Here is a 25,389-nt window from a genome sequence, read left to right as displayed (position 1 = left end):
AAAGGTAAAGGGACCCCTGACTGTTAAGTCCAGTCGTGAATGACTCTCGGGTTGTGGCACTCATCTTGCTTTACTGGTCGAGGGAGCTTCCGGGTCATGTGGGCAGCATGACTAAGGCGCTTCTGGCGAACCAGAGCAGCGCACAGAAATGTCGTTTACCTTCCCGCCAGAACAGTACCTATTTACCTACTTGCACTTTGACGTGCTTTCGAACTGCTAGGTTGGCAGGAGCTGGGACCGAGCAACGGGAGCAACCCCATTGCGGGGATTTGAACCGCCAGCCTTCTGATCGGCAAGCCCTAGGCTCTGTGGTTTAGGTTACATTATTAGAAGCATTGTGTCCAGATCACAAGAAGTAATATTTTCAACTTTTACCATTTTATGTGCTGGTCAAGCTGCATCTGAAGTCTATGTCTGCTTCTGGGAGCCATCTTTTAAGAATAACATTGGCAAATCAGAATGTGTCAAGAGAAGGATGACCTGGATACTGAAGGGTCTGGAAACCAAGTCCTATGAGCAACTGTTGAAAGAGTTGGGTATGCTTAGCCTGGAGGAGAGAGGGTTGTCTGAAGGGTTGCCATTCAGAAGTTGAAGCTGGCTTTGTCTGTGTTGTTCAAGCAGCCTTCTTAATTATTGGGTCCCGTATATTGTTGGACCAACTCTCATTATCCCTTATATTTGTCTAAGTTGGTTGTGGATAATGGGAGTTGTGGTCGAACAACAAATAGGGACCAAAGGTTGAAGAACTCTGTTCTATAAGTCAGGACTATAACTAGTAGGTTGAGATTACAAGGAAGATTTCAGTTAAACATGGAAGTTTCCAAATGATAAGAAGAGCTATTTGGCAGTGGATATTTCTGGCTTGGGAGGTGGTGGGTTCTCCTTTTTCGGAAGGCAGTAGCAGAGGTTGAATGGCCATCTTTCATCAGTGTTAGGAATTCAGATATACAGTGGTACCTCGGGTTAAGTGCTTAATTCGTTCCGGAGGTACGTTCTTAACCTGAAACTGTTCTTAACCTGAAGCACCACTTAAGCTAATGGGGCCTCCTGCTGCTGACGCACTGCCGGAGCACGATTTCTGTTCTCATGCTGAAGCAAAGTTCTTAATCTGAGGTACTATTTCTGGGTTAGTGGAATCTGGTATTTTTCACTCCCTTTGATCCTCCCCCCCCCCCCCCATGGACCAATGTAGATACCTTCTTTTCATCAGGGAGATGTTGAATGTTAATCAGAATTCTTTTTCAAGAGCAGTTGTATGCAGTGGCAAGAGATAAGGAAGTTTAAATATTTTGTTTATGTGAAACTGAGAGTGAGTAGTATTGATTGCCTAGTGTGAAGTGCTGAGTGTTTTGCAAACTTTTCCTTCCAAACAACAGTTCTGTGGGTAGGGCAGTATTATGGTATTTCCTTTGTCCCTCAGATAGGGGCAGTGAGATGGTGCTATGTTCACAGTCACCCTTCAGTGGTTTTGATTCAGCAGAGATTAGAACCTACCTCCTGGTCTGCATGTGTTATTCTGTCCATTAGATCATACTTGCTGTCTGTATTTGATCTACCAAACTATATCTGCTTGGTTTTTTTTGTTTTTTTGGGGGGGAGGGGGGAGTCATTTCTAACTACTTTGGCTGTAGCATATGCATTTTGCTTTGGCTTAATGGAACTAATATTTGGCCTGATGAAGACATTTAATAATGAAAGCAGGCAGTGAAATCGACTCATTGCAGATTAAGTAACAGTCATCACTTAACAACTTCTTCTTGAAAGAGGCTTGAGCTAAGGAGTAGATGTTAGGTTAGAAGTAAAGTTGTGGGTAGCACATTTTAAGAAAGCTGTTGCATGTTTCTAGTCTAGAACAATTAAACTTTAGTATTGCATTTGAACAGTTTTGTCAGTCACTGTTTGGATTTGAAACTGCTTTCTTATTCTGAAAACAAGTCTCTGCAGGTTTCCTAAAGTCCTTTTACTTAGCCCTCATTGTGGGGTGTAGGGAATCAAGCTATAAAAATTGAGCTATGTCACCTTAGTAAATTCACTAAGAGCTTAACTGCAGAGCGTAACAATCCACTTTAGAATAACCAAACAGATTCAAATGTAGAAATGGCAAATGGTTCCTGAATTGTATCACTTACTAGTGTGTTGTGCATTGGGTGGGGTACCGTATGTTGAAATGCTCTGCATTACAAAACAAAGAACACTACGTGCTCATGGATAGCTGTATTCCAGGAAAAAGCATTGGCCCCAACAAAATGTTTTGAATGATGTGAGTAGAAACTAATAATTGTTGCTCTCCTTCTTCCTTTACAATTGCTGAGCTACTGTGCACTGTCTTCTCCCTTCTTCCCCATACTTGTATATCACAGTGTTCAGGGCAAGAAGTACAGCATTTCTAGTTTATTTTTTCATAGACTTGTTGTTGTTGTTGTTGTTGTTGTTTAGTCGTTTAGTCGTGTCCAACTCTTTGTGACCCCATGGACCAGAGCACGCCAGGCATTCCTGTCTTCCACTGCCTCCCGCAGTTTGGTCAGACTCATGTTGGTAGCTTCGAGAACATTGTCCAACCATCTCATCCTCTGTGGTCCCCTTCTCCTTGTGCCCTCCATCTTTCCCAACATCAGGGTCTTTTCCAGGGAGTCTTCTCTTCTATAAGCATGCTTTAGGAAGCCAAGCCTGCCTTCCACCCTCCCTAAATTCCCCCTGTGCCAGGATGTGTCTGCACTAGTGGAAGTTCACACTATTTGTTTCCCACATAAACTGCTTCAACTGTGTTACCTATTTATAATTGCACAAAGGACCAAATTCTTCAGAAATTTATTTTTTTTAAAAAAATCTTTTCCAAGATTGTCAGAAGTCTTTGAACCTGCCCTTAAAAGGAGATGAACTAATTATTTCTTCCTTTCTTCTCAAGCTGGGTTATCAAGTTCACTCCACTGTTTCTCAGAACTCATTCGGAAGGTTTCTGTAATTTACTCAGCACCACACCTTAACTAGGTAAGGTTATACCCAAAGAATTTGACCTAGGCACTTCCTGCAACAACTTTCATACCCAACAAAAGTTTAACCCAGAGTAATTTTTAACCCAAAGTTTAATATTAGGTTTTGTTTTATCATAATTCATAAATACTTTTCATAAATAATACAAAAACCATACATATTATGGCTGCATTCCCTATTCCATGCAATTGGGCAATTTATAACAGAAATATTACTGGACTGTTACCTACTTTATTAGTGTCTGTCAGTGCTTTGTCTCATTAGCTTTTCACTGAAAAGTGCCCCATGATAGCAGTTTCTAACTTTTGTTCAAGTATTAAATTTTGACTAAAATAAGTATGTGTTTCTTTTATTTGAGTCACACAAATTGCTCTCTTTTAAGGAATAATGTGTTGTGCCTAGAATGTATGCAAATTCTAGAGGTTGTGGGTGAGCTCCGTCATGAAGACATGCCGGTATCAGTTATGCCGGATGTGCTGATCTATCTTGCTTTGTTCGTGCTTTCCTTTTTTCACGATGATCTACATACCTGTTGTAGGTAACTCTAATAATATTTAACTTCATGGTAAATTAGTTGATTTATGAATGAATAGGATATTATTTAGGGACGTGGGTGGCTCTGTGGGTAAAACCTCAGTGCCTAGGACTTGCCGATCATATGGTCGGCGGTTTGAATCCCCGTGGCGGGGTGAGCTCCCGTCTTTCGGTCCCAGCTCCTGCCCACCTAGCAGTTTGAAAGCACCCTTAAGCGCAAGTAGATAAATAGGTACCGCTTTATAGCGGGAAGGTAAACGGTGTTTCCATGTGCTGCGCTGGTGCTGTTGCTGGCTCGCCAGAGGAGCTTCGTCACGCTGGCCACGTGACCCGGAAGTGTCTTCAGACAGCGCTGGCTCCTGGCCTCTTAAGTGAGATGAGCGCACAACCCTAGAGTCGGACACGACTGGCCCGTACGGGCAGGGGTACCTTTACCTAGGATATCATTTTAATGGTGATTACTGTTTTACCTCTTCTATATGTTGATATATTGTACAAAACAAACAGTCCATCCGGTCACACTAGCGTTATCATGTCATAGGGAGCTTCTGGACTTTTTTCCTGAGTTCATGTATACCCATGCATACCTAGTGTCAGGACAAGGCCCGGTCTTGACTCAAGACATTCTGCTACTAGAAACATAAAATTGGTGTCCCTTCCTCATTCCACATACAAAAGTCAACTCAGCTGGCAGTGGAATCTTACTTCAACTCTGATGACTTGATATCTATCTTCTGGGATTGCTTGGAAATGTCGCCTTTCACTCCCCTTGCATTTGTTGTCATAACAATATGGGGGGGGGGAGGCTGGTTCATGTCATTGACTTGATTGGAGTGATTTGCCATTGACTACCGTATTTTTCTATGTATAAGACGATGCTTTTTGCTAAAAAAAGTTAGGCACAAATTGGGTGTCGACTAATACACGAATAGTGAATGCAGAGGGGGGGGGAGGTGCGATTAATTGGCAGCAGTGATTGGGCAGGTGATTGGTGGCTGCGGCAAGGCCTGCTGGCAATTGGTGGCTGTGATGAGGCAGGCTGTGGCAAGTGGGCGGGTGGGCTGTTGGTGAGCGGGCAGACAATTGGCAGCTGTGTCGAGGTGTGTGATCGGCAGTGGCTGTGGCATGTGATTGGCAGAAGCAAGCAGGCAGGTGAGTGATTGGCAGAAGTGACCTCCGTCCCCCAAGCTAAACAATTTAATTTCTTAATTTTGGGTTAAAAAAAATAAGGGGCGTCTTGTGCACGGAAAAATACGGTAATTGTTGATGCTGGCATCTGTCTGTCACAGGAGACAATGGAAGAGTTCACCTTTGGGGGTAAAGGCAAACTGTTGGACGGTTACAGCACCTGCTGTGGCTGTAGAGACTGATATGGGAGAGATATTTAATTGCAGGTGGGTCAGATGAAGGTGTCTGGTTTTACTGCTGCGTTTGCAGACATCTTTGTAAGACAGAGTTAGTCTGCCAACAGGCCAAGTGCCTGATAGCACTTTTGCAAGCCAGTTGACTTTTGCTGAGGAGTCCTATAGAAGTGATCATGCATACTCCTTTATTCAAGCTTTGTACTTTGGTTTTAAAAAGTGCTTTTGTGAACTATTTAGTTTACTTTGCATTTGTTTTTGGTGTTTGCCTTTGGCATCTAATCCTGTGCTATATTTCTGTTGTTAATAAAATAATTTAGTTAATAATCTGATTTTAGCCTAGAACAAAGCCCTTCTAAGTCTTAAAGTGGTACCTCGGGTTAAGTACTTAATTCGTTCCGGAGGTCCATTCATAACCTGAAACTGTTCTTAACCTGAAGCACCACTTTAGCTAATGGGGCCTCCTGCCGCCGCCGCACAGTTCTGTTCTTATCCTGAAGCAAAGTTCTTAACCTGAAGCACTATTTCTGGGTTAGCAGAGTCTGTAACCTGAAGTGTATGTAACCTGAAGTGTATGTAACCCGAGGTACCACTGTATTACTAAACTCCTCTCCTAACATGGAAAATTTCATATTTGAGTATTGTAGCCTTTGCTGTTGCTTCATTGTATGCAGCACTCTTCCCTCTCATTTCTAAAAAGCATCTGCTGGGATTGATTTTTCATTTCACATCAGTTCTGGAATTTCCCAATTTTCTTTTCCTAGTGAATCTTTCTAGTGAGCTCACAATTTGCATTTCCTCAAATGCAAACTAATGACATCTCAGTTGAAATCATTGGGGTTTTTGAAGAGCCCTGCTAGATCAGGCTGGCGGTCTACTATCCTGGTTTACACAGTGGTGTGGGAAGCCCGGGTGGCACCCATGACAGACCTTCAACATTCCAAATATTCCCACCAGTGCCTAAAGTTAAAGGTCTGTTGTCTCTATTGTCCTATCTTAATCTCATCATATTGCTGCTCAAAAGTTTTTTCTTGCCTAGTAACTTCACCCCTTTTAGCTTTAATCACCTGTGTTTACCCCACTTTTTTTGTAATGACATCTTCCAAAGTTTGGGGGGGGGGTGGAATCTAAATAGCAGTCCATAAAGTCTTCACGTATCCTCTTGGAAAGTCAGCTGTGCTTTCCTACTTCAAGAAACTGACACATGATGATTGTCCAGTAGGTGGCTGAATTCATGTTTAGTTCACATTTTGTACTATTCCAACCAAGAGAGTACTTTTCTTATCTAACATGTTTATATTGGGAAATGTGCAGTTTTGTAGCAATTGACTTCAAAGTAAACATGCTTCATATTGTACTACTAGACCGTAATCCTAAGTATGTTTATCTGGGAGTAAGTCCTGTTGAATTGCATGAAGCTTTCTTCTGAGTAAATATGCAAAGAATAAGGCTGGAAATTATATAATATGTACACTGTATATTATACAATACTATATGATATATATGTCATATATATATACATGATATATATGTGGGTGGGTGGGTGTGACCACAGAGAGACAATAATTACAAATGTGGGCTAATGTGAAAACAGCTTTTAAAAACACTTTGGAGGACTTTCAAAACAGCCAATACAGTTAGTCAAGCTATTTTAGTCTGCTGGTAATTTACTAGGAAAAATATCACATACTTTTCACCTACCTTGTAGTCTAAGGGTAGAGTTTCATGGTATTTTATCATCCTCATGGCCTGTTTTTATTCTGGCACTGTGAAGCTAACAATAAAAACAAAGCCAGAATAAAAATATCATATACATTTTGTATTGGTTGTGGCAGCAGAACAGGATATATCTCTATCTGTCTGTCTGTCTGTCTGTCTGTCTATCTATCTATGAATATATACGTGAATTACACTCAATTTGAGAAAGTCATTGTCAGGTCTTAGTAATACAGGTCAGATCTGCCTCCTCATCCACAATCAAGTCATGGATGAGCGAGGTCTTATTCCGAGCAAACTGGGTATTCAGCAGCAGTTCCCCAGGTTGGAGGAGGGGTTGACACACAGCACAGTCACCAACTGCCTGTGACATGTGCCCCTTACTTGGCCTGCTCCACCTCACACCTCCCCCTACCCTGAACCACTGTGTTTGCCCACCTCCCAACCGCTCTCCCCAGTTCTCCTCTTCCCAGGCATGTCCCACAAAAACTGAACTTAAAAGCATACCTATGCGCGCATATATATATATATATATATATATATATATATATATATATATATACACACACACACACACACACATATATATATATATATATATACACACACATACATACACACATTCATTTGCACCAGCTGTTTCGTTCTGTCTCTAATGTAGACACACACAGTCTCTCACTGTAACCGCTCGCTCATTGCTATCAGGCTTGGAAAAGACCATAGGAAGCTTTTCCAAAGCTAATTACAGCTCAGGGGCAAGGGACAAGGAGGAGAGACTTTAGGCTTGAATGGGAGACCCCCATGGGCCATATCAGGCCCATAGGCTGCCAGTTCCCTATCCATGATATTTTCTAAACGAGGCATTGCCAGGAATAAAAAACCTCAGGACACAGGCCCATCACCCAAATTTGCGTCTATTTGAATATGCTAATTTGTGGGCCTGGATTCAAATTTAGGCAAACTTTCAGAGGGAGAAAACAGAGTTTTTCTGAGAGTTATGAGGTATGGTACTAGCAGGATTTTCTGGACTCGGTGTGCTGTATGTGGATTGTAGCCCCCCAATCTGTTTGCAAGAACTGATGCTTAAGTACATATTAAAAGTAACTCTAACTCTTTCTGACACAGTCCTTTCTCACCCAAGCTATCCGTTGTGTGTACTTCAAGTCCTCTGTTATCCACACTTGATATGCAGCAACTACAGATCAACAAAACTGGAAAGCAGGAAAATGCCCTATGTGCAGAGTTGATATTCAAGCAAGTTAGACAAGTTACACATGCATATTATATAACTGAGCAATCAAGTATGCAAAAAGCTTCCCAGAAAAATCCTACCATTTTGGAGATGGGAACATAACACTTAAGCCTGAGAGATGAGTAATGTAAAAATTAAAAAATCCACACCTCACTTTTTGAATTCCATATGGTGGTGACAAACATCAGGGGAATGCTATTATCTTTATATCACACATGTAAATTTCCCATATAGGGCAGTTGGATGCTCTTTTATCTGGCCCATTTCTCAAATGAGTTCAGGGTAGTGTTCATGTCCCCCCCTCCACCCCCATGCTCATTTTGTCAACTTTGTTAAAACCCAAGGGGTGAAACTACCTGACCCATGATCGCTCACTAAGTTTCATGGCCCCACAGTAAGCTTCACCATCATCACTGTGCTGCCCTCCCCATCTATACAGTCACTCAACTTCCTCACCCCCCCCCCATGGCTAACAAGTATGGGCTGAGAGGGCCCCCCCCCCCACTTCACTTACAGAGCAGATGGTGCTGCTGGGAAAATTAAGATGTTTCTTAATAAAGGGCAGGAGATCCGGGCTCTTGGGGCTCAAGCCTTTTGGGCTCCCCACTAGCAATGGGTTGCATCCAGCTAAGTACTATAGAAAGTAAGCTTATTGGAATAAACCGAAGTTAGTCATGTTCATCAATTTCAGTGGATCTTCTCTGAGTAGGACTAATGTTGTGTTGAAAAGTGCGTTTTACAAATGTGATACTAGATGGTGATGGTGAACTATGGCAAATTCAATATATATTCCAAAACGTTTTTTTAAAAGCATTTTCAAAACTTTTTTTTATATGTGTCTAGATTTCACCTTAGCCTCTCTCCTGTTTGTTGTATGTAAGAGCTTAGCAGACAACAGTTGAAGCTGTCTGGAGATGGGAAAGAAATGTAGTGACCCTTGCTTTCAAATTTGACACCTGCCAAGATATATGGTGTGGTATGGTAGGGTATGGTAATCTGGGAAATGTGCAGAAATATTTGAAGTTTCTTTTGCTGTCCATTTAGCTGGATGATAAGTCTGTCTTGGTACAGGTGATATAGAATGATAGTTAAAAAGGTATTTGCCCAAACAGAGTTAATTCAGCTGCCTTGTGTCTTCAGCAAATGAACATATTACTTTGTGTGAAGCTGATTTGTTTCAAATAAACAAGAGTTCAATAAAATGAATATCCTACTTTAAAAATGCATGCTTTCCGTTGGTTGCATATTCATTTTAATTCCTGTGTCAGACAAAATGATTCAGAGGTGAGTAGGAAGCAAAGGTATGACTCAGGCTTTTAAAGCTGGTCATGGCTCATTCAGTGAATCAGGAAGATTTTAAAACCCCTTTAGGCCTTTGAAAGAGGATTTGTATTCTTTGAGATGGGAATTCACTACTTGGAATAGAAATTTTTACAGTTGCCATAGCAGTGAGCAAGAGTAAGCAGGAGTAGTAGTATTTCTAAAACTGACACTAATGAGGATTATTTTACTTGAGAGTAAATTACAGCTGATCAAGTCTCAAATTAAATCAACAGTGAAGGATTAATGCCGATGACCTTTTTATGCTAAAGAAGTAAAGATAGCCCTGCTGGCCCATAAGAAAAGTTCCAAAATTTATAGTAGGACAATGGTTGAGATTCAGTTTAATGTTGTCATTGTTGTGCAGGATATTTTTGCTGCACAGGCAGTTAGTACAATCTGAACAGAACAGCACTAAACAGTATGTTCTGCTGCCCAAGGCTGCCCAATGGATTTGACTGCTTCTCTGTGTTAAAAATGTGGTTCCCATCAAATGAATGGCTATTGTACTAGAGGTCTACCACAATTGGATCGCACCCATTACTTTTGTTAGGCCAACCAAAATGTCTCAGAAGTTTTTGCTGTAATGTTAATCAAAATAGTTCTTGAGTGGTAAGAGTTTTCAGGTTTCCAGCAGTTTGCAAAGTTGATTTTTGGCTCTTGGGTTTTGGGAAGTTAGAATTTTTAATTGCTATATCTCAGATACTATTGTTTAAATGTGTAGACGTTTCCTTTTTCCAATTTTTAATTTGTACACCGCCTTCTATATTACAATACACAAGGTGCTTTACAAGTTGAAGAAAGAACAAAAGATATAGCCAAGATCACACACCTTAGAACCATGGGATCCAATACAAAAAAAGTTGTAATAAAAACATAACTTTAAAATAAGCAACTTATATCAAATATAATATATCCATTAGAATATAATAGTACACAATAAAATTAGCCCAAAATATAACTCAAATTATTAAACAGAAATGGACTCTTAACAAACAAATAATTACTAAACTATTATCAATAAATATAACATCAGGTCACAATGCATAAAATTCCACAGTGCATACAAAAACATGTAAAAGGTTCAAATTGAGAAACAAAGACACACAACTTATAAAATTGTTAAATAAATAAATCTGTGAACTCTTTCTCTCTTCCCAGCTACTTCGGCTGTTCTTAAAGTCATGGTCTGGGAGAGGCCATGGTTCAGCTGGACTTGATTGAGGGTGTGGGAAGTGAGGCTCTTTTGCCCTTCACTGCTCTTCATAATACATAAGGTCTGTGGTAGAAAGTAAACAAGACCCATATTTTATTTACCAGACTGATTGAATGAAGGGGTGCTGATTCACTAGCGGCCAAAAAGATTGTGAAAATCTTTAGGAAAAGTTGTATTTCTGAGGTTTGATGGCTCATAACATCAGCCTTTTTAAGAATAAGACCATAAAAAACAATATAATTACCGGTACTTATCATTAGAAAGACAATGTAATGCAGAATAATGCAACAAAGTGTTGAATTATCTTTATTCTATCAAATGTTACAGCCAAATAAAATGAATTCTACACAGAAAACCAAGATAACTTTTCACCATTTCTGTTAGTACTTGGTGTGGAGCTAGTTCATGTTTTATTTCATGGAAATAATAAAAATAAAAATAAAAATCAGAAAAATGTGATAAGGCATCAGATGCAAGCAGGGTTAATAAAGATATGGGACTCTTTAGGAATTAAGAATACTATACTAATATAGTATACTATATATTAATCGGCAGTTTGTTTTTAAATGAAAGGATGCATTATAAAGCCTAATACATAAATTATTTTGTGCAGCTGGTAGAAAAAAGAAGCGCAAGTTAACAGTGGAGACATTGTGTCTAGTAATTCAATTAGTATTTATTCTCATGTGTCTGACAGCAATTCAAGTAACTAAAGAAGCATAGTTATTAACTCTGATTTTTTATTCAGTGAAAACAAGTACAGTATAGTAGCCCTAGGAATGTCCTTGAGCCTGACATATTTAAGCTCAAAGTCCAACTTTGTTATGGACTCATAGTAATATGTTTTGCTTATATGTTGTGTCATATTTTTCTCATCCTCCATTTTCCATTCATAAAATGAAAAGAATATAAAGTCCTGCACAGAGGAGTTGTGGCTAAGAGGATTCTTTCCCTCCACCCCCATTGTTGATTCTTTATGGTAGGGTGAGGGAGAACATACATCAGGCATGGGCAAACTCGGCCCTCCAGATGTTTTGGGCCTACAACTCCCATCATCCTTAGCTAACAGGACCAGTGGTCAGGGGTGATGGGAATTGTAGTCTCAAAACATCTGGAGGGCTGAGTTTGCCCATGCCTGACATAAAAAGGTAAAGGGACCCCTGACTATTAGGTCCAGTCGTGACCGACTCTGAGGTTGCGGCACTCATCTCGCTTTATTGGCCGAGAGAGCTGGTGTACAGCTTCCGGGTCATGTGGCCAGCATGACTAAGCCGCTTCTGGCGAACCAGAGCAGTGCACGGAAACGCCATTTACCCTCCCGCCGGAGCGGTACCTATTTGTCTACTTGCACTTTGACATGCTTTTGAACTGCTAGGTTGGTAGGAGCAGGGACCGAGCAACAGGAGCTCACCCTGTCACGGGGATTTGAACCGCCAACCTTCTGATCGGCAAGTCCTAGGCTCTGTGATTTAACCCACAGCGCCACCCCATGCCTGACATACATACTAATAAAAATAGGACTTCCCTTGTTTGAACAGTGAGGGAGGAGTGCAGACATAGATGTGAGGGGTGAGAAGAATCACCCAAACATAGAATACTTAATTGATACTGTATCAGTTTTGGATTATTAACTCATTGTGTACTTTTAGCTAGCTGTTTATGGGTAATGGTTCTGGGGTAAACTTGGGTAATGGTTCTGGGGTAAACATGCCAGACCTGCTGCTTCAGCTAACCACAGGAAATCATGGGGCAAGCCAATGAAAAAAAAATTGGGGGGGGGGGTATAGTTATAAAAATAAGCTGACTTATTATTGTCAATTTTGTGAAAAAAGTTTAACTGACATTCCCTCTGCGTCTTATTGTGCTTCACAACGTCTTAGATCTTACTGTTTGGAGAAGAGCTTTAAATATAGCATGCTGCATGAGCTGGCTAGCTAGTCCTTCTTTGTCCTGTTTAAGACTTAGTAATTATAGAAATAGGTAACTTTAAAATTGCAATGAGCAAGGGAGTGAGACGTCTGTTGGGGTTTGTTGGAGTCTAAATGTTTAAACAATTCTAGGAAAAAATATAACGTACCTTTATCCTTCCATCATTTTTTGTATTACAAAATGAAGTAAAGCTGTTTTGAAAACAGGACCAATCTTCAATACTCCTTCTAAAGGTGTCCGTTTTAGTTTTAGTTTTTAAATAAAACTGGGAGTTTCTTATGAAACATACTTCTAAAAACGTAAGTTATTCCTGGGAAGCTTGTACATGCAACCTTTCATAAGATAACCTCTCAGATAAGATCTCTTGCATTAAGGGGCAAACTTTTGAGATACCAAAACTCCATTCTGTGAGCAGAACTCTTCTCATGACCATTGAGAGGGACCCAAGCCAATAAGGCATAAGCTAAGTACCGTATTTTTCGCACCATAGGACGCACCGGACAATAGGACGCACCTTGTTTTAGAGGGGGGAGAACAAGGGAAAAAAATTCTTCTGCTCTCTGCCCAGCGCCCCTTCAGCGAAGCGGCAGGAGGCTCTGCGCAGAGAGTGGGAGAATTTTCCCCCTTTTGTTTTCCCGTTCTAAAACAAGGTGCCGTTTAAGGTGCGTTCAGGCGGCTACCTTGGAAGCCTGGAGAGCGAGAGGGGTCGGTGCGCACCGACCCCTCTCGCTCTCCAGGCTTCAGGTTCCTTTCGACCTGCTCTTTGGGGCTGGCGGGGGAAGCCCACCACCAGCCCCAAAGAGCAGGTCAGGGAGCAGCGGCCATAGGCGCGCGTCACCTCTCCAGCCGGGAGAGGGTCGCGGGGGGCTGCTTTAGCCCCGTGCGTGCTCTCCCGGCTGGAGAGGTGACGCGCGCCTATGGAGGCTCCTGCCATAGGCGCGCGTCACCTCTCCAGCCGGGAGAGGGTCGCGGGGGGCTGCTTTAGCCCCGTGCGTGCTCTCCCGGCTGGAGAGGTGACGCGCGCCTATGGAGGCTCCTGCCATAGGCGCGCGTCACCTCTCCAGCCGGGAGCTGCTTTAGCCCCGTGCGTGCTCTCCTGGCTGGAGAGGTGACGCGCGCCTATGGAGGCTCCTGCCATAGGCGCGCGTCACCTCTCCAGCCGGGAGAGGGTCGCGGGGGGCTGCGCGCGTCACCTCTCCAGCCAGGAGAGGGTTGCGGGGGGCTGCTTTAGCCCCGTGCGTGCTCTCCCGGCTGGAGAGGTGACGCGCGCCTATGGAGGCTCCTGCCATAGGCGCGCGTCACTTCTCCAGCTGGGAGAGGGTCGCGGGGGGCTGCTTTAGCCCCGTGCGTGCTCTCCCGGCTGGAGAGGTGACGCGCGCCTATGGAGGCTCCTGCCATAGGCGCGCGTCACCTCTCAGGCCAGGAGAGGGTCGCGGGGGGCTGCTTTAGCCCCGTGCGTGCTCTCCTGGCTGGAGAGGTGACGCGCGCCTATGGAGGCTCCTGCCATAGGCGCGGGTCACTTCTCCAGCTGGGAGAGGGTCGCGGGGGGCTGCTTTAGCCCCGTGCGTGCTCTCCCGGCTGGAGAGGTGACGCGCGCCTATGGCAGGAGCCTCCATAGCCGAGCGTCACCTCTCCAGCCGGGAGAGCACGCGCGGGGCTAAAGCAGCCCCCCGCAACCGTCTCCCGGCTGGAGACGCGGGGCTGGGGCGGGGGAAGCCCGAGCTTCCCCCTCCCCAGAACGGGACCCAGAGCCATGCCGAAGCTGCGCGCAGCTTTGGCATCGCTCTGGGAGCTTTCGGGGCTGGGGGAGGAGGAAGCCCTCCGCCAGCCTCCAAACCAGGTCGGGAGACAGCGGGAGGGCGCGCTGCGCCTCTCCCGCTGTCTCCCAAGTTTGCGGGGCTGGCGACGGGGAGGAGCAGGTTTCTCCCCCCCCGCCAGCCTTCTAGCCAAGTCAGGGGGCAGCGGGAAGGGCGCTCTGCGCCTCTCCCGCTGTCCCCCGAGTTTGCGGGGCTGGCGACGGGGAGAAGCGCTCTTCTCCCCGCGGCCCGCCTGCAGATCAGGTCCGGGGACAGAGGGAGGACGCGCTGCACCTCCCAGCTGTCCCCGGAGCTTGTGGGGCAGGCAGCGGGGAGAAGCGCTCTTCTCCCCGCGGCCCACCTGCCGATCAGGTCCGGGGACAGAGGGAGGACGCGCTGCGCCTCCCAGCTGTCCCTGGAGCTTGCGGGGCAGGCAGTGGGGAGAAGCGCTCTTCTCCCCGTCTCCCGCCTGCAGATCAGGTCCGGGGACAGAGGGAGGACGCGCTGCGCCTCCCAGCTGTCCCCGGAGCTTGCGGGGCAGGCAGCGGGGAGAAGCGCTCTTCTCCCCGTCGCCCGCCTGCAGATCAGGTCCGGGGACAGAGGGAGGACGCGCTGCGCCTCCCAGCTGTCCCCGGAGCTTGCGGGGCAGGCAGCGGGGAGAAGCGCTCTTCTCCCCGTTGCCCGCCTGCAGATCAGGTCCGGGGACAGAGGGAGGACACGCTGCGCCTCCCAGCTGTCCCCGGAGCTTGCGGGGCAGGCGGCGGGGAGAAGTGCTCTTCTCCCCGTCGCCCGCCTGCAGATCAGGTCCGGGGACAGAGGGAGGACGCGCTGCGCCTCCCAGCTGTCCCCGGAGCTTGCGGGGCAGGCAGCGGGGAGAAGCGCTCTTCTCCCCGTCGCCCGCCTGCAGATCAGGTCCGGGGACTGAGGGAGGACGCGCGGCGCCTCCCAGCTGTCCCTGGAGCTTGCGGGGCTGGCGGCCGGGAGAAGCACGCGTCTCCCCGCCGTCAGCCTCCAAACCACATCGGAAGACAGCGGGATGGCGGTGTTCCGCCTCCCCGCTGTCCCCCGACCTTGTGGGACTGGCGCTGCGGCTCTCCTGAAGCCTGGAGAGTGAGAGTGGTCCGTGCGCACCGACCCCTCTCGCTCTCCAGCTTCAGCGAAAGCCTGTATTCGCACCATAGGACGCACACACATTTCCCCTTCATTTTTGGAGGGGAAAAAGTGCGTCCTATGGTGCGAAAAATACGGTAATTCTAAGGCAAACCTTAGCTTTATGGTTAGCTAGGCTTAATGTGGACTGGAGTTCCCTATTAACCACAAAGCTTGTTCCAGAACTCTCGTTAAAAGCAGTTCATGTGCCCTGACATAACCAAGTCAGTTGCTACAGTAGTTTTTACACTGATATATGATACATACATTCTATTTTCAGAAGAATAGCTTTCTGGAGAAAGGTGCACTTTGAATCAGGAGCACAACACACCGGGAGAAGTATGCCTGATAAACATAATGCATTCTTGAGGCATCCTCGTAGGTGTTTTAGGTGTGCCTTTTTATATATTATTCAGATCTAGTTGAGAACAAAAGTAACTTGCAATCAGTGTTGTAAATTTATGTATGGACAGGAAAGAAAGAAAGAAATGCAGCTGGCGGACTAATTTGTATGTGTGAACTTGGTGTGCTATAATGTCTACCCCAGGTGCACAATTTCTAAAATGAGATTCATTGGCTGGAAGTGATGATAGGAAGATAAGGAGAGCTATGCTTGGAATTTTGGCCTTCCAGCTATTGCTCTTGTACTGTGAGGTGTTACAGTCAACTAGGCATGGGTCACAGTTTAGTCCCATGATCACCATGTGCTTGGTTAATAAAAGTATTTCTTTCAAGTGAGTAATTTATTGTAAATAGTCGAAATTTGCGGATTTATAGTAAATGCTTAGTAACAGTTTGTTGTAAAGATCTGTATATCACGATAACTTTTGTAGTTTGTTTTAAAACATTGCAGGCAGAGCTGTTACATATTGTCATGCCATAGTAAGCTTTAAATTAAGAAAATTAACAAAAGATTGTGTCATACTTGCATTGCAGTGCTTTGTATTTTAAATTTCTGTTTTAGATGTACTTACTGGTTGGGTTTGGGATATATGTTTTTTGCCTATAGTACACATAGGAAACAAAGTTAAAACAAAATTTTTATGTGCATATCATATTTATGTTTGTGCATGCCTCCAATAGATGAGGAAATAGCTTTAATATACTGGGAATATTTTCTAGCATGTTTGGGATCTACATTCACATCATACTTTTTAAGGTTCAAGTTGGTGTGGAACTGGAGTAATTTACTGTTGTGTGTCTGAAATACAGTATATGATTGAGACTCAGCTGCAAAGTGCCTGCTCAGTCTGTGTCTTTATGTAAGCCCAATTTTAATCCCACAATGCACCCCTAAACCCTTTTCCCTCTGTGTTTCTGAACAACGACCTCTGAGGTCACAATCCTGTTAATTGGCACCAGAAACGAGGGGTGTGTGAGGAGAAATTGGAAGGAGCTGTTGCATTCAGAGGAACTGGTGAATACAGATGTTGTACTACAGTGCCTTGTATATTCTGGATTGCAGGGTCAAGGAAACCTAAATTCATATAAACATGACATTGCCTCAGTGAACTCACAGTCTCCTCCCCATTGGGAGGAGAATAATTGGAAAGGCAGTGTGAGCTTGAGGCCTGATCCTGTCTTGCCATGTGTAGAGGTTTGGGTGGGGCTCTGTGTGAATGGAAATTAGTGCCTCACCCCTGCTTTGAATCCATGGTGAGAAAAGGAAGTCCAGATAGTGTTTGTTTCTTTTGCAATACTTTGGGTCCTTGTTTTCCTGCAATCACAGCTTCTGTTCATGGGTTCAGGGGAGTAATAAATTCTCTTTTGCGCTTGATGAAGGGTAGTATGGGGATCAGTAATGCTGGCACTTACTAAGTAAGTACAGCGAAGATTTACCGTATTATAGAGTATAGATTTACTCTATAAGACGCACCAGACCATAAGACGCACCTAGTTTTTGGAGGAGGAAAACAATAAAAAAAATTCTGAATCTCAGAAGCCAGAACAGCAAGAGGGATCGCTGTGCAGTGAAAGCAGCAATCCCTCTTGCTGTTCTGGCTTCTGAGATAGCTGCACAGCTTGCATTCGCTCCATAAGACGCACACACATTTCCCCTTATTTTTTAGGAGGAAAAAAGTGAGTCTTATATAGAGCAAAAAATACGGTACTTAGTGGGATTTATTTCTGCATAAACATAATAGGATTTCACTGACTGCAGGAGGAGAGAGAAACTACTTTGCCCAGTGATGCCCTTTTGGTTCTTTCTCTTAAGCATAATCTGGCTACTGGAAACCTCTTGCAGTTACTTCTGCTTTTTTTGCTGAGTTGCCCACTGTTTCGCTACATGTATATAGCAGTAGTCATTGCTGCTCTTCTAACACACAAAAGCAGTGTGCCATCACACAACAGTGGGGACGCGGGTGGCGCTGTGGGTAAAACCTCAGTGCCTAGGACTTGCCGATCACATGGTCAGCGGTTCGAATCCCCGCGGCGGGGTGAGCTCCCGTCTTTCAGTCCCACCTCCTGCCCACCTAGCAGTTTGAAAGCACCCTTAAGTGCAAGTAGATAAATAGGTACCGCTTTATAGCGGGAAGGTAAACGGCGTTTCCTTGTGCTGCGCTGGTGCTGGCTCGCCAGAGCAGCTTCGTCACGCTGGCCATGTGACTCGGAAGTGTCTTCAGACAGCGCTGGCCCCCGGCCTCTTAAGTGAGATGGGCGCATAACCCTAGAGTCGGACACGACTGGCCCGTACGGGCAGGGGTACCTTTACATTTACCTTTATCACACAACAGTGCTTAATATGTGCTACTCAAATTAGTTGGACTTTGTTACAGAAAGTGGAAAGGGCAGTACACTTATGGGAATAGCTTCACCTAAATGCTTCAGGATCAAACATCTACTCAGATTGCACTATTCAATTATTGTCCTACAGCCTGGGTGGGCTCTAGCTGGCTAGCCAGCCATGACAAATCTTCAGTTGCTGTTCTTGGCAGCTACTTTACAGACTCATTAAGTGTCTACCATGATTCATGAATAGTGAATATTTTGGAATGGTTGTACAGTTGTACCTCGGGTTAAGTACTTAATTCGTTCCGGAGGTCCGTACTTAACCTGAAACTGTTCTTAACCTGAAGCACCACTTTAGCTAATGGGGCCTCCTGCTGCTGCCGCGCTGCCGGAACACAATTTCTGTTCTCATCCTGAAGCAAAGTTCTTAACCTGAAGCACTATTTCTGGGTTAGCAGAGTCTGTAACCTGAAGCGTATGTAACCTGAAGCGTATGTAACCCGAGGTACCACTGTATATTAAATATTCAAACACGGCTCACCAGAACATAATACTTTGGTTAAATATGGCAGAATGTGCGTATTAATTTTGATGGATTCTGAAGAATCCCATTTTCTCTTACAGAAGGCTTTCAAATTTCTAAAAGTTTTGGAGGAGAATAGAATACTTGCTTAGAAGAAAAACACCTGAAAACATTCACTTTATTCAAATGTGATAATAGGATGGTACCTGTAATGCTATGTTGAATTATTTTAAGGGCTGATCTCATCCGGCACTTTAGCAGCATATAACCTGTCATCTGCAAAACCTTAAATTAAAGTGAACTGAGCGGTATAAGATTGTTTCTCAAAGGAAACTGCTGGTAGTTGTTCACCATGAATTTCTGCAAAGAAAAAATAAGATGGACCCTGTATCTTGAGCAGGTACTTTTTAAAAAAATCGCTAACTGGTTTTTAAAATTGTAAAATTTTAGCTTAATACAGTTTAAACAAATAAGGTGCCTTTACATAGAACAAAATAATGATAATAAGGGATACAGTTTTATAGACCTTTGTTAGCTGAGTTTGAAATATCAGAAATTATGCTCATTATTTAAATCTACTATTCTAAATAATTTTCTTGAGGAAAATTAACTACTGTAATTGTTTTAAGGACTAATACAAACATATCTTCAATTGCTGATCTACCAAATGTTCTCTACTATTGTATTACATTACCTCTTACTTTAAATGAATTGAAGGCACTGAAGTCCATTTAATGCTTATACTTTTGTTTGTCACCTTCAAATGCTTGAAGTCAGCAGGCATGTATCTATAAAGATAGTTTGAAAAGTCTTTCTTACCATTAACGCTATGGTATATACTTATTACTTGTCTTGTATTACCTAATTAACAATATCTTGCTTTGAAAGTTTGGCCGAAGAGAAAGGAACCTGTCCGAGGCATAGATCAAAAAGAAAAGCATAGATATGAAGAAGAAGGTTCTTGAATAAAACTGCAGTGTTACTGGCTTGAAACTAGTTGTAGCATTACTTGGGTCCAAAAACATCTCATGGAAGACATGTTTTACATCTTGTGTTGGAGTATGGAGGGCATGAAACTAAATCCACAGATTTTCTTTTGCATGTGCAAGAGCTTATAGAAGCAGAATAATGAGAACTGTTCTAGAGCTTGCTTATTATAATATTGGACAAACTCTTAGAATTCATTTGGTTGTACATCTGTTCATTATACACTCCTCAGCGCAAGACTTTCAGGGCAGCTTTTATCTACCCAGAGGTAAAGTTGATAAATTCAATGATGCAGATTATTATTATTATTATTTATTTTAAATTGCAGTTCTAAACTTTGAGTAAGCTCAGGAGATTTTATATGTGGTTGGCATCCACATGTTTCTCTGTTCAAGGATTGGTGGCAACTCTAAAATAGATATTTATGGACCTTATTCTTTGATAGATATTCCAAAAACTATTTTTTCGCATGGTCGCAGCAGCTAAATAGTGTATGTTTGTTGTCCTTTTGTTTATTCCAACTCATAAACAGCTTAATCAAAACTATTTGTTTATACATTTTATGGGGGTGTTGTCTAGAGTTAATGCTGTAATCCTGTACTCACTCACATAGGATATTGAAAAAGATTAATGGAACATGCATTTCATAGAGGATTTGAAAGCAAATAAAGATTTAGCCTGAAAATTCAAAATGAGTAATATTTTCAAGAATACTTACTAAATATTTATTGGAAAGCTGTGCAATTGCACTTTTCCTTTCTGAAGTAAAGCTTAGCCATTTATGTATATTATAAATCCTTTGCTTGCAGGCAGTGTCCCAAACAATTCAGTAGACTTCTTCCAAAATAAAGAAATCACGCCAGCTTTCTCATGAAAGCACTCACACCTGGAGGTTCAATTACTTTATCACTAGGCTGGGAGAATCTTTGATAAACTCATATCTCAGTTCTTTGCCTCTCCTCTACAATGACATTGTCCTTTTATCGTATTTTTCACGGAGGAGTCCCTTATACAGCTGTAGTTGTAAAGTTGGTGAGTTCTGTAATCAAAGCAAGCAGAGCTCTCCTCTCACACTTATGAATAAACCCAGCTTCAAAACCTTATAGCAATATAACTCTATAAGAGAGCAATGAGTTAATTAACATTTTGACTGTGGTTTGATGGGGCTTGATTTCTGTTATCCCAAAGACAGACCTGCATAATGGATAGAATCTAGGTATGTTTGAAAATATATTGGAGGGGGGGAAAGGGAGTCAGGGAGGCGTTGTTTACTGTTAAACATGGGTGGTAGATCCCATGAGAAATAGCTCTCTGCAAACTGTATAATATCTGACATTGTTTTTTGCATGATCCTGAAAATTCCTTGTTTTACAGTCCCAGAAATCTTGGATAGAAAATACTTTCAACAAACGGGAATGTGTCTACATTATACCAAGTTCAAAGGATCCTCACAGGTAAACTAAAAACGATGGAAGCGGAAGGTTTAACTTTCAAGTATAAATTATGTGCTGGGACCATAAGGATCGTGCTCAGAAAACGAATGTTCTGCTCTCCAGTGCAGCCCGCTGCACCTGCCTCAAGCTTCTCTCGAGGAATTGGGGAAAACATGAGCAGAGGAATCTGCAGGTGATTTTTGGGAGGTGCAAGGGACTGCAGTGGAAAGAGGACTGGAGGAGTTGACCTTCAGTTTGTTCTGAATTCAGTACAAATTCTGAGTAAAAGTAAAATTTAGCTTTTAAAGTTTTGTTATAATTGAACAGGAGATAGCTAACCTTTGTTTTTGTTTGTGAAATATGTTGAAATATATATTTTGCATTCTTTGAAGCCAAAGGACTCTGCACAGGTTTTGCTTTGATCAAACTGAAACACATGAAAAATTTGTTGATATCAAGAACATAAACCGGGAATCCGTTTTGTTTTGTTTTTGTTTTTTAATTGATTTACAAATATAACAAAACTAAGAAAACAGCAATAACAATACTTCTGACCCACCCTTGTTAATTTGGGACATTTCCCAAATAACAAACCATTTTGTTTTCTTCATTTGTAGCACATATCCCATCTGGCATGATTATGCTCAGTTGTCTGCTGCCTTACATATATTTTACTGCTGCGGCTGATCTCTGTGTTAAGCAGACCTGGGGTTAAACATAAATTTTTCAAAAATGCATTTCAACACAGTGCAATTTGATGTATCTTCTGAAAGTGCCATTGATATTTTTAACAGTGAGCGCTGGATTGCAGCTTCAAACAACTGGAATCTAGTTATTCTTTTCCCAGGGTTTATAATTATATCTGGGCATTCTTAGTGGCAGTAGTCTCTTCCAAGGAAATCAGGCAGTCCCTCTCTTTACCTAAATTTTGGAAATGCATAAATACTTTTTAAAAAAACAAACAAACAGGCTTTTGGATAATAGTTTTATGAAGATTTTATGCTCTTGTTTGTAACTCTTTTCTGCAATAAGTTATTGTGCTGCTTTAAATTGTGGTTTATTCACTTACATTATTGTGAGCTGCTCTGAGCTCCCTTTGGGGAAGAAGGGCAGGTTATAAATTAAAAATAAAGAATAATTATAACTAAAAAAGGTATTAAACATATTTTAGAAATTATTTTTAATTTTTTCATAGCTGTCAAAAGATCTCCAAGTATTGAGGGATTTGTCCCAACAGTGAATTTCTGTAGACAGTAAAATCTTGCACTTTTATCATATGTGCATCATATCTGTATTCTGTTCTGTGTAACATTACAATGATATATCTTGCGTACAACTATAAGCAGTCATTTTTCTATTATTCTCTAGACCACCTTCATGCAAACAAAATTGCCCTCATAAACAGTTACAGTGCTTTCTTCTTAAGAGGCATATCCCAGAATACATGACAGGACAGTAAATAATTTGTGGTGTGAATTTCAGAAAGTAATGACAAATATATTAAGAATAATCTCAGTCATATTTAGTCATAAATTGGATTTAATAAAAAATACAAGAAAAATTCTAACTTACTTTATTGTATTCTTAATCATAGATGCCTTCCAGGATGTCAGATTTGTCAGCAACTTGTCAGGTATGATTATGTAAGATGAAGCAATTATGTGTTTCTTTTGAAAATACTGTTTTAATTATTTGACATAAGTAAAACATCAGAAAGCTGATGGTTCTGTAATTTGTTTAGAAATGACTGGAAGCAAAAGACAAGTAAAAATGTAAAGAAGATTTAATTAAAACATGGAAGGATGTGGGTAGACAAGGGAAACTGGATATAGGTAGACCTTTCACCAGTGCTGGTAGTGAAAGGTATGTTGACCCTTAGCCATGGCTTTCTAGTTCTTGGGTGTTTTATATTTTCTACATTACTATTATAAGTCATCCTATATACCTTTGCTCTGACTTTTCTTATGTGAACTGCTTATCAGATAATGTCAAAGCCTTCCAGCAACTAAGAAACACACACAAAAATATGACCAAACATTAAGTTTCCCCCGTTCTGCCCCTCTCCCCCTGAAACAGAAGATTAATGTATAAAATTTGCCACAAGCCTATGTGCAAAGCCAGTGGGTGCCAGTAATCAGAGTCTTCTTTTGAATACCATATTTTGATAAAAATTGATATTTTGATAAAAATTCAAGGCATGCACACTTTTTGTCAGTTTTTCAGATAAGACATTTGTCCATACGTTCTGTTGCTGTTTCATTGTGTGAAAATGTGCGAAAAGTGATTAGTTCCTTGTAAAGTAAATTGAGTTGATCTTCTATTTTTCTATGCTCTGGCAATATTTAAAGGATTTAAAGACAACTGGTTCAGAAATTTTGCCAGAATCGTGCAAATCAGCCTGGATAATTCCTTTTAAAAAAAACCACAAAGTGCACAAAACTATTAATAGGTATTTTCATCCTAAATTGATGCATATCCAGTACTGTGAGAATGGACAACAGCTTATGCAATTACCTCTTGTGTGTTTCCCCAATTCCCCAAATTGCGATGATTATCTGCAGGTGCTGTTGTGGTCGCTTGGTCCGCCAACATGCTTGCTTTACTGCCAGCCTTGCCATGAAATATTCAGATGTGAAACTGGGTGAAAATTTTAATCAGGAGGTAGAAGAGTGGTCTGTAGAAAAACATACTGAGCAGAGTTCCACAGATGCTTATGGTATCATAAACTTTCAAGGAGGCTCTCATTCGTATCGAGCTAAGGTCAGTATCAAATGTTCCATATATTGCTTAATGGTAGAGTGGAATAATATTGAAATGAATTTACAAGTGACTATGAAAACATATATCTAAACATGAAGGTAGTAGCATGTAAAGAGATGAGTGAAGTCAAGGTTCCAAATGACTTATTTGCACTTTACATTTTAAATTTATGTTTATGTCCCCCACGCCAAATTGAAGTAATTAGTACATTCTATTATTGTTATTATTAATATTATTATTACAATTTTCACCTTTCATCCAAACACAAAAATACATAACATAATTTTTAAATTAATAAGTTACAGAAAACAAGTTACAGATAGATTATTGAGGTTGCAAAGTTGTTATATCAGTCACATCTTTTAAAACACAATAAAAAGAGAACATTTGTGCTATACCTGTGCTATACTGCTTGATTATTTTTTATGGGAAGATCAAACCAATCAACACACAAATAGCTTAATGTTAATTGGAGTTAAATAATATTGACTAAGACACAAAATATTAACAAAGTGTCTATGTTACAGTGTTCACTATGGAATCACCCTTTTGACAAAATGTTCAATGCTTTTGCAGTGTTTACAAATAAAATAAATCATGTAGTGATTAGGTTTTTAAATTCCATTATTGTGACATATTCAGAATCCTCTGGCAGTTCTCTAATTCCCATTAGAAATTTTCATGCATTTGGAATGACCTGTGAAATGCCTATTTACCCTTGCATAAGTATGGTTATAATTTCCTGGTTGCATTATTAAAAAAGTTTAACCCTTCCCAACTCTTTTTTGTTAGTATGTGCGGTTGTCATATGACACCAGACCTGAAGCCATCCTACAGCTTATGCTTAAAGAATGGCAGATGGAACTGCCCAAGCTTGTTGTTTCAGTTCATGGAGGGATGCAAAAATTTGAGCTTCATCCACGCATCAAACAATTGCTTGGTAAAGGCCTTATTAAAGCTGCAGTGACAACAGGAGCCTGGATTATAACTGGAGGAGTGAATACAGGTGAAGTCTTGACTCTAAATATACTTTCCACTTCACATGCACTTGAGACACCTGGATATCATCTCTATATGACTATTTTGATGTCAAATTGGCATCAGTATGATTGCAGTCAGCATGGCCATGGGGACAGCAGGCTTGGAATCATCAGGTGTCATGTTGGAAATGACATACATCCACATTGCCAGAAACTACCCTATATTTTCTGCCAACTAAAGTGGAGCTGCTTATGCTACAGATTCACAGAGAATAAAGCTACTGAAGGTGGTACCCATAATTGGCTTGGAAACTTGTGCTCCAGCTCAAAAATGTAGGAGTTGAAAAGGTGCCCTTCATGATGATCTGATTGATAATTGAATTTTGGATAAGCAAGCTATCATGTGACACATTGGAACTGTTTCATAAGAAATGCCTTGTTTCAATCCTGCAAGCTTTTGAACTCGGGCATTGTTGAGGGTGTAAAATGCTTACTTTAAGAGTGTGGGTTATAGAAGCACTTGCACACATTGACATCACAGATACACATTATAGGCTCAGTTTCTTTTGGCGAGCCCATTCATGTCATTAGGATTTGTTTGTAATTAGGAAGGCTCAAAACTTAACCTTAATGTTTACACATTTTTACAAGTCTTTCTATAACACAGTGAACATCGGTCTTAAATGTATTTCAGTGCTAGTTGCCTTCTACG

General features: G+C 41.9%; 1 protein-coding gene across 2 annotated transcripts in view; it reads left to right on the top strand.

Annotated features, from left to right (window-relative positions):
- The window catches only part of TRPM7 (transient receptor potential cation channel subfamily M member 7), a 76,202-nt gene that overhangs the window by 7,789 nt on the left and 43,024 nt on the right, over positions 1-25,389 (top strand). For both annotated transcript variants that reach the window (XM_081888345.1, XM_081888346.1), the window contains exons 2-5: positions 20,879-20,958; positions 22,532-22,570; positions 23,499-23,697; positions 24,490-24,703. In XM_081888345.1, coding sequence (XP_081744471.1) covers positions 20,879-20,958; positions 22,532-22,570; positions 23,499-23,697; positions 24,490-24,703 — 532 coding nt within the window. The remainder of the gene's footprint in view (positions 1-20,878; positions 20,959-22,531; positions 22,571-23,498; positions 23,698-24,489; positions 24,704-25,389) is intronic.

This window comes from Podarcis melisellensis (genome assembly GCF_964234715.1).
Source record: "Podarcis melisellensis genome assembly, chromosome: 14".
Classification (NCBI taxonomy): domain Eukaryota; kingdom Metazoa; phylum Chordata; class Lepidosauria; order Squamata; family Lacertidae; genus Podarcis; species Podarcis melisellensis.
Note: the sequence above shows the minus strand (reverse complement) of the source record. Positions and strands in the feature narration are given on the sequence as shown.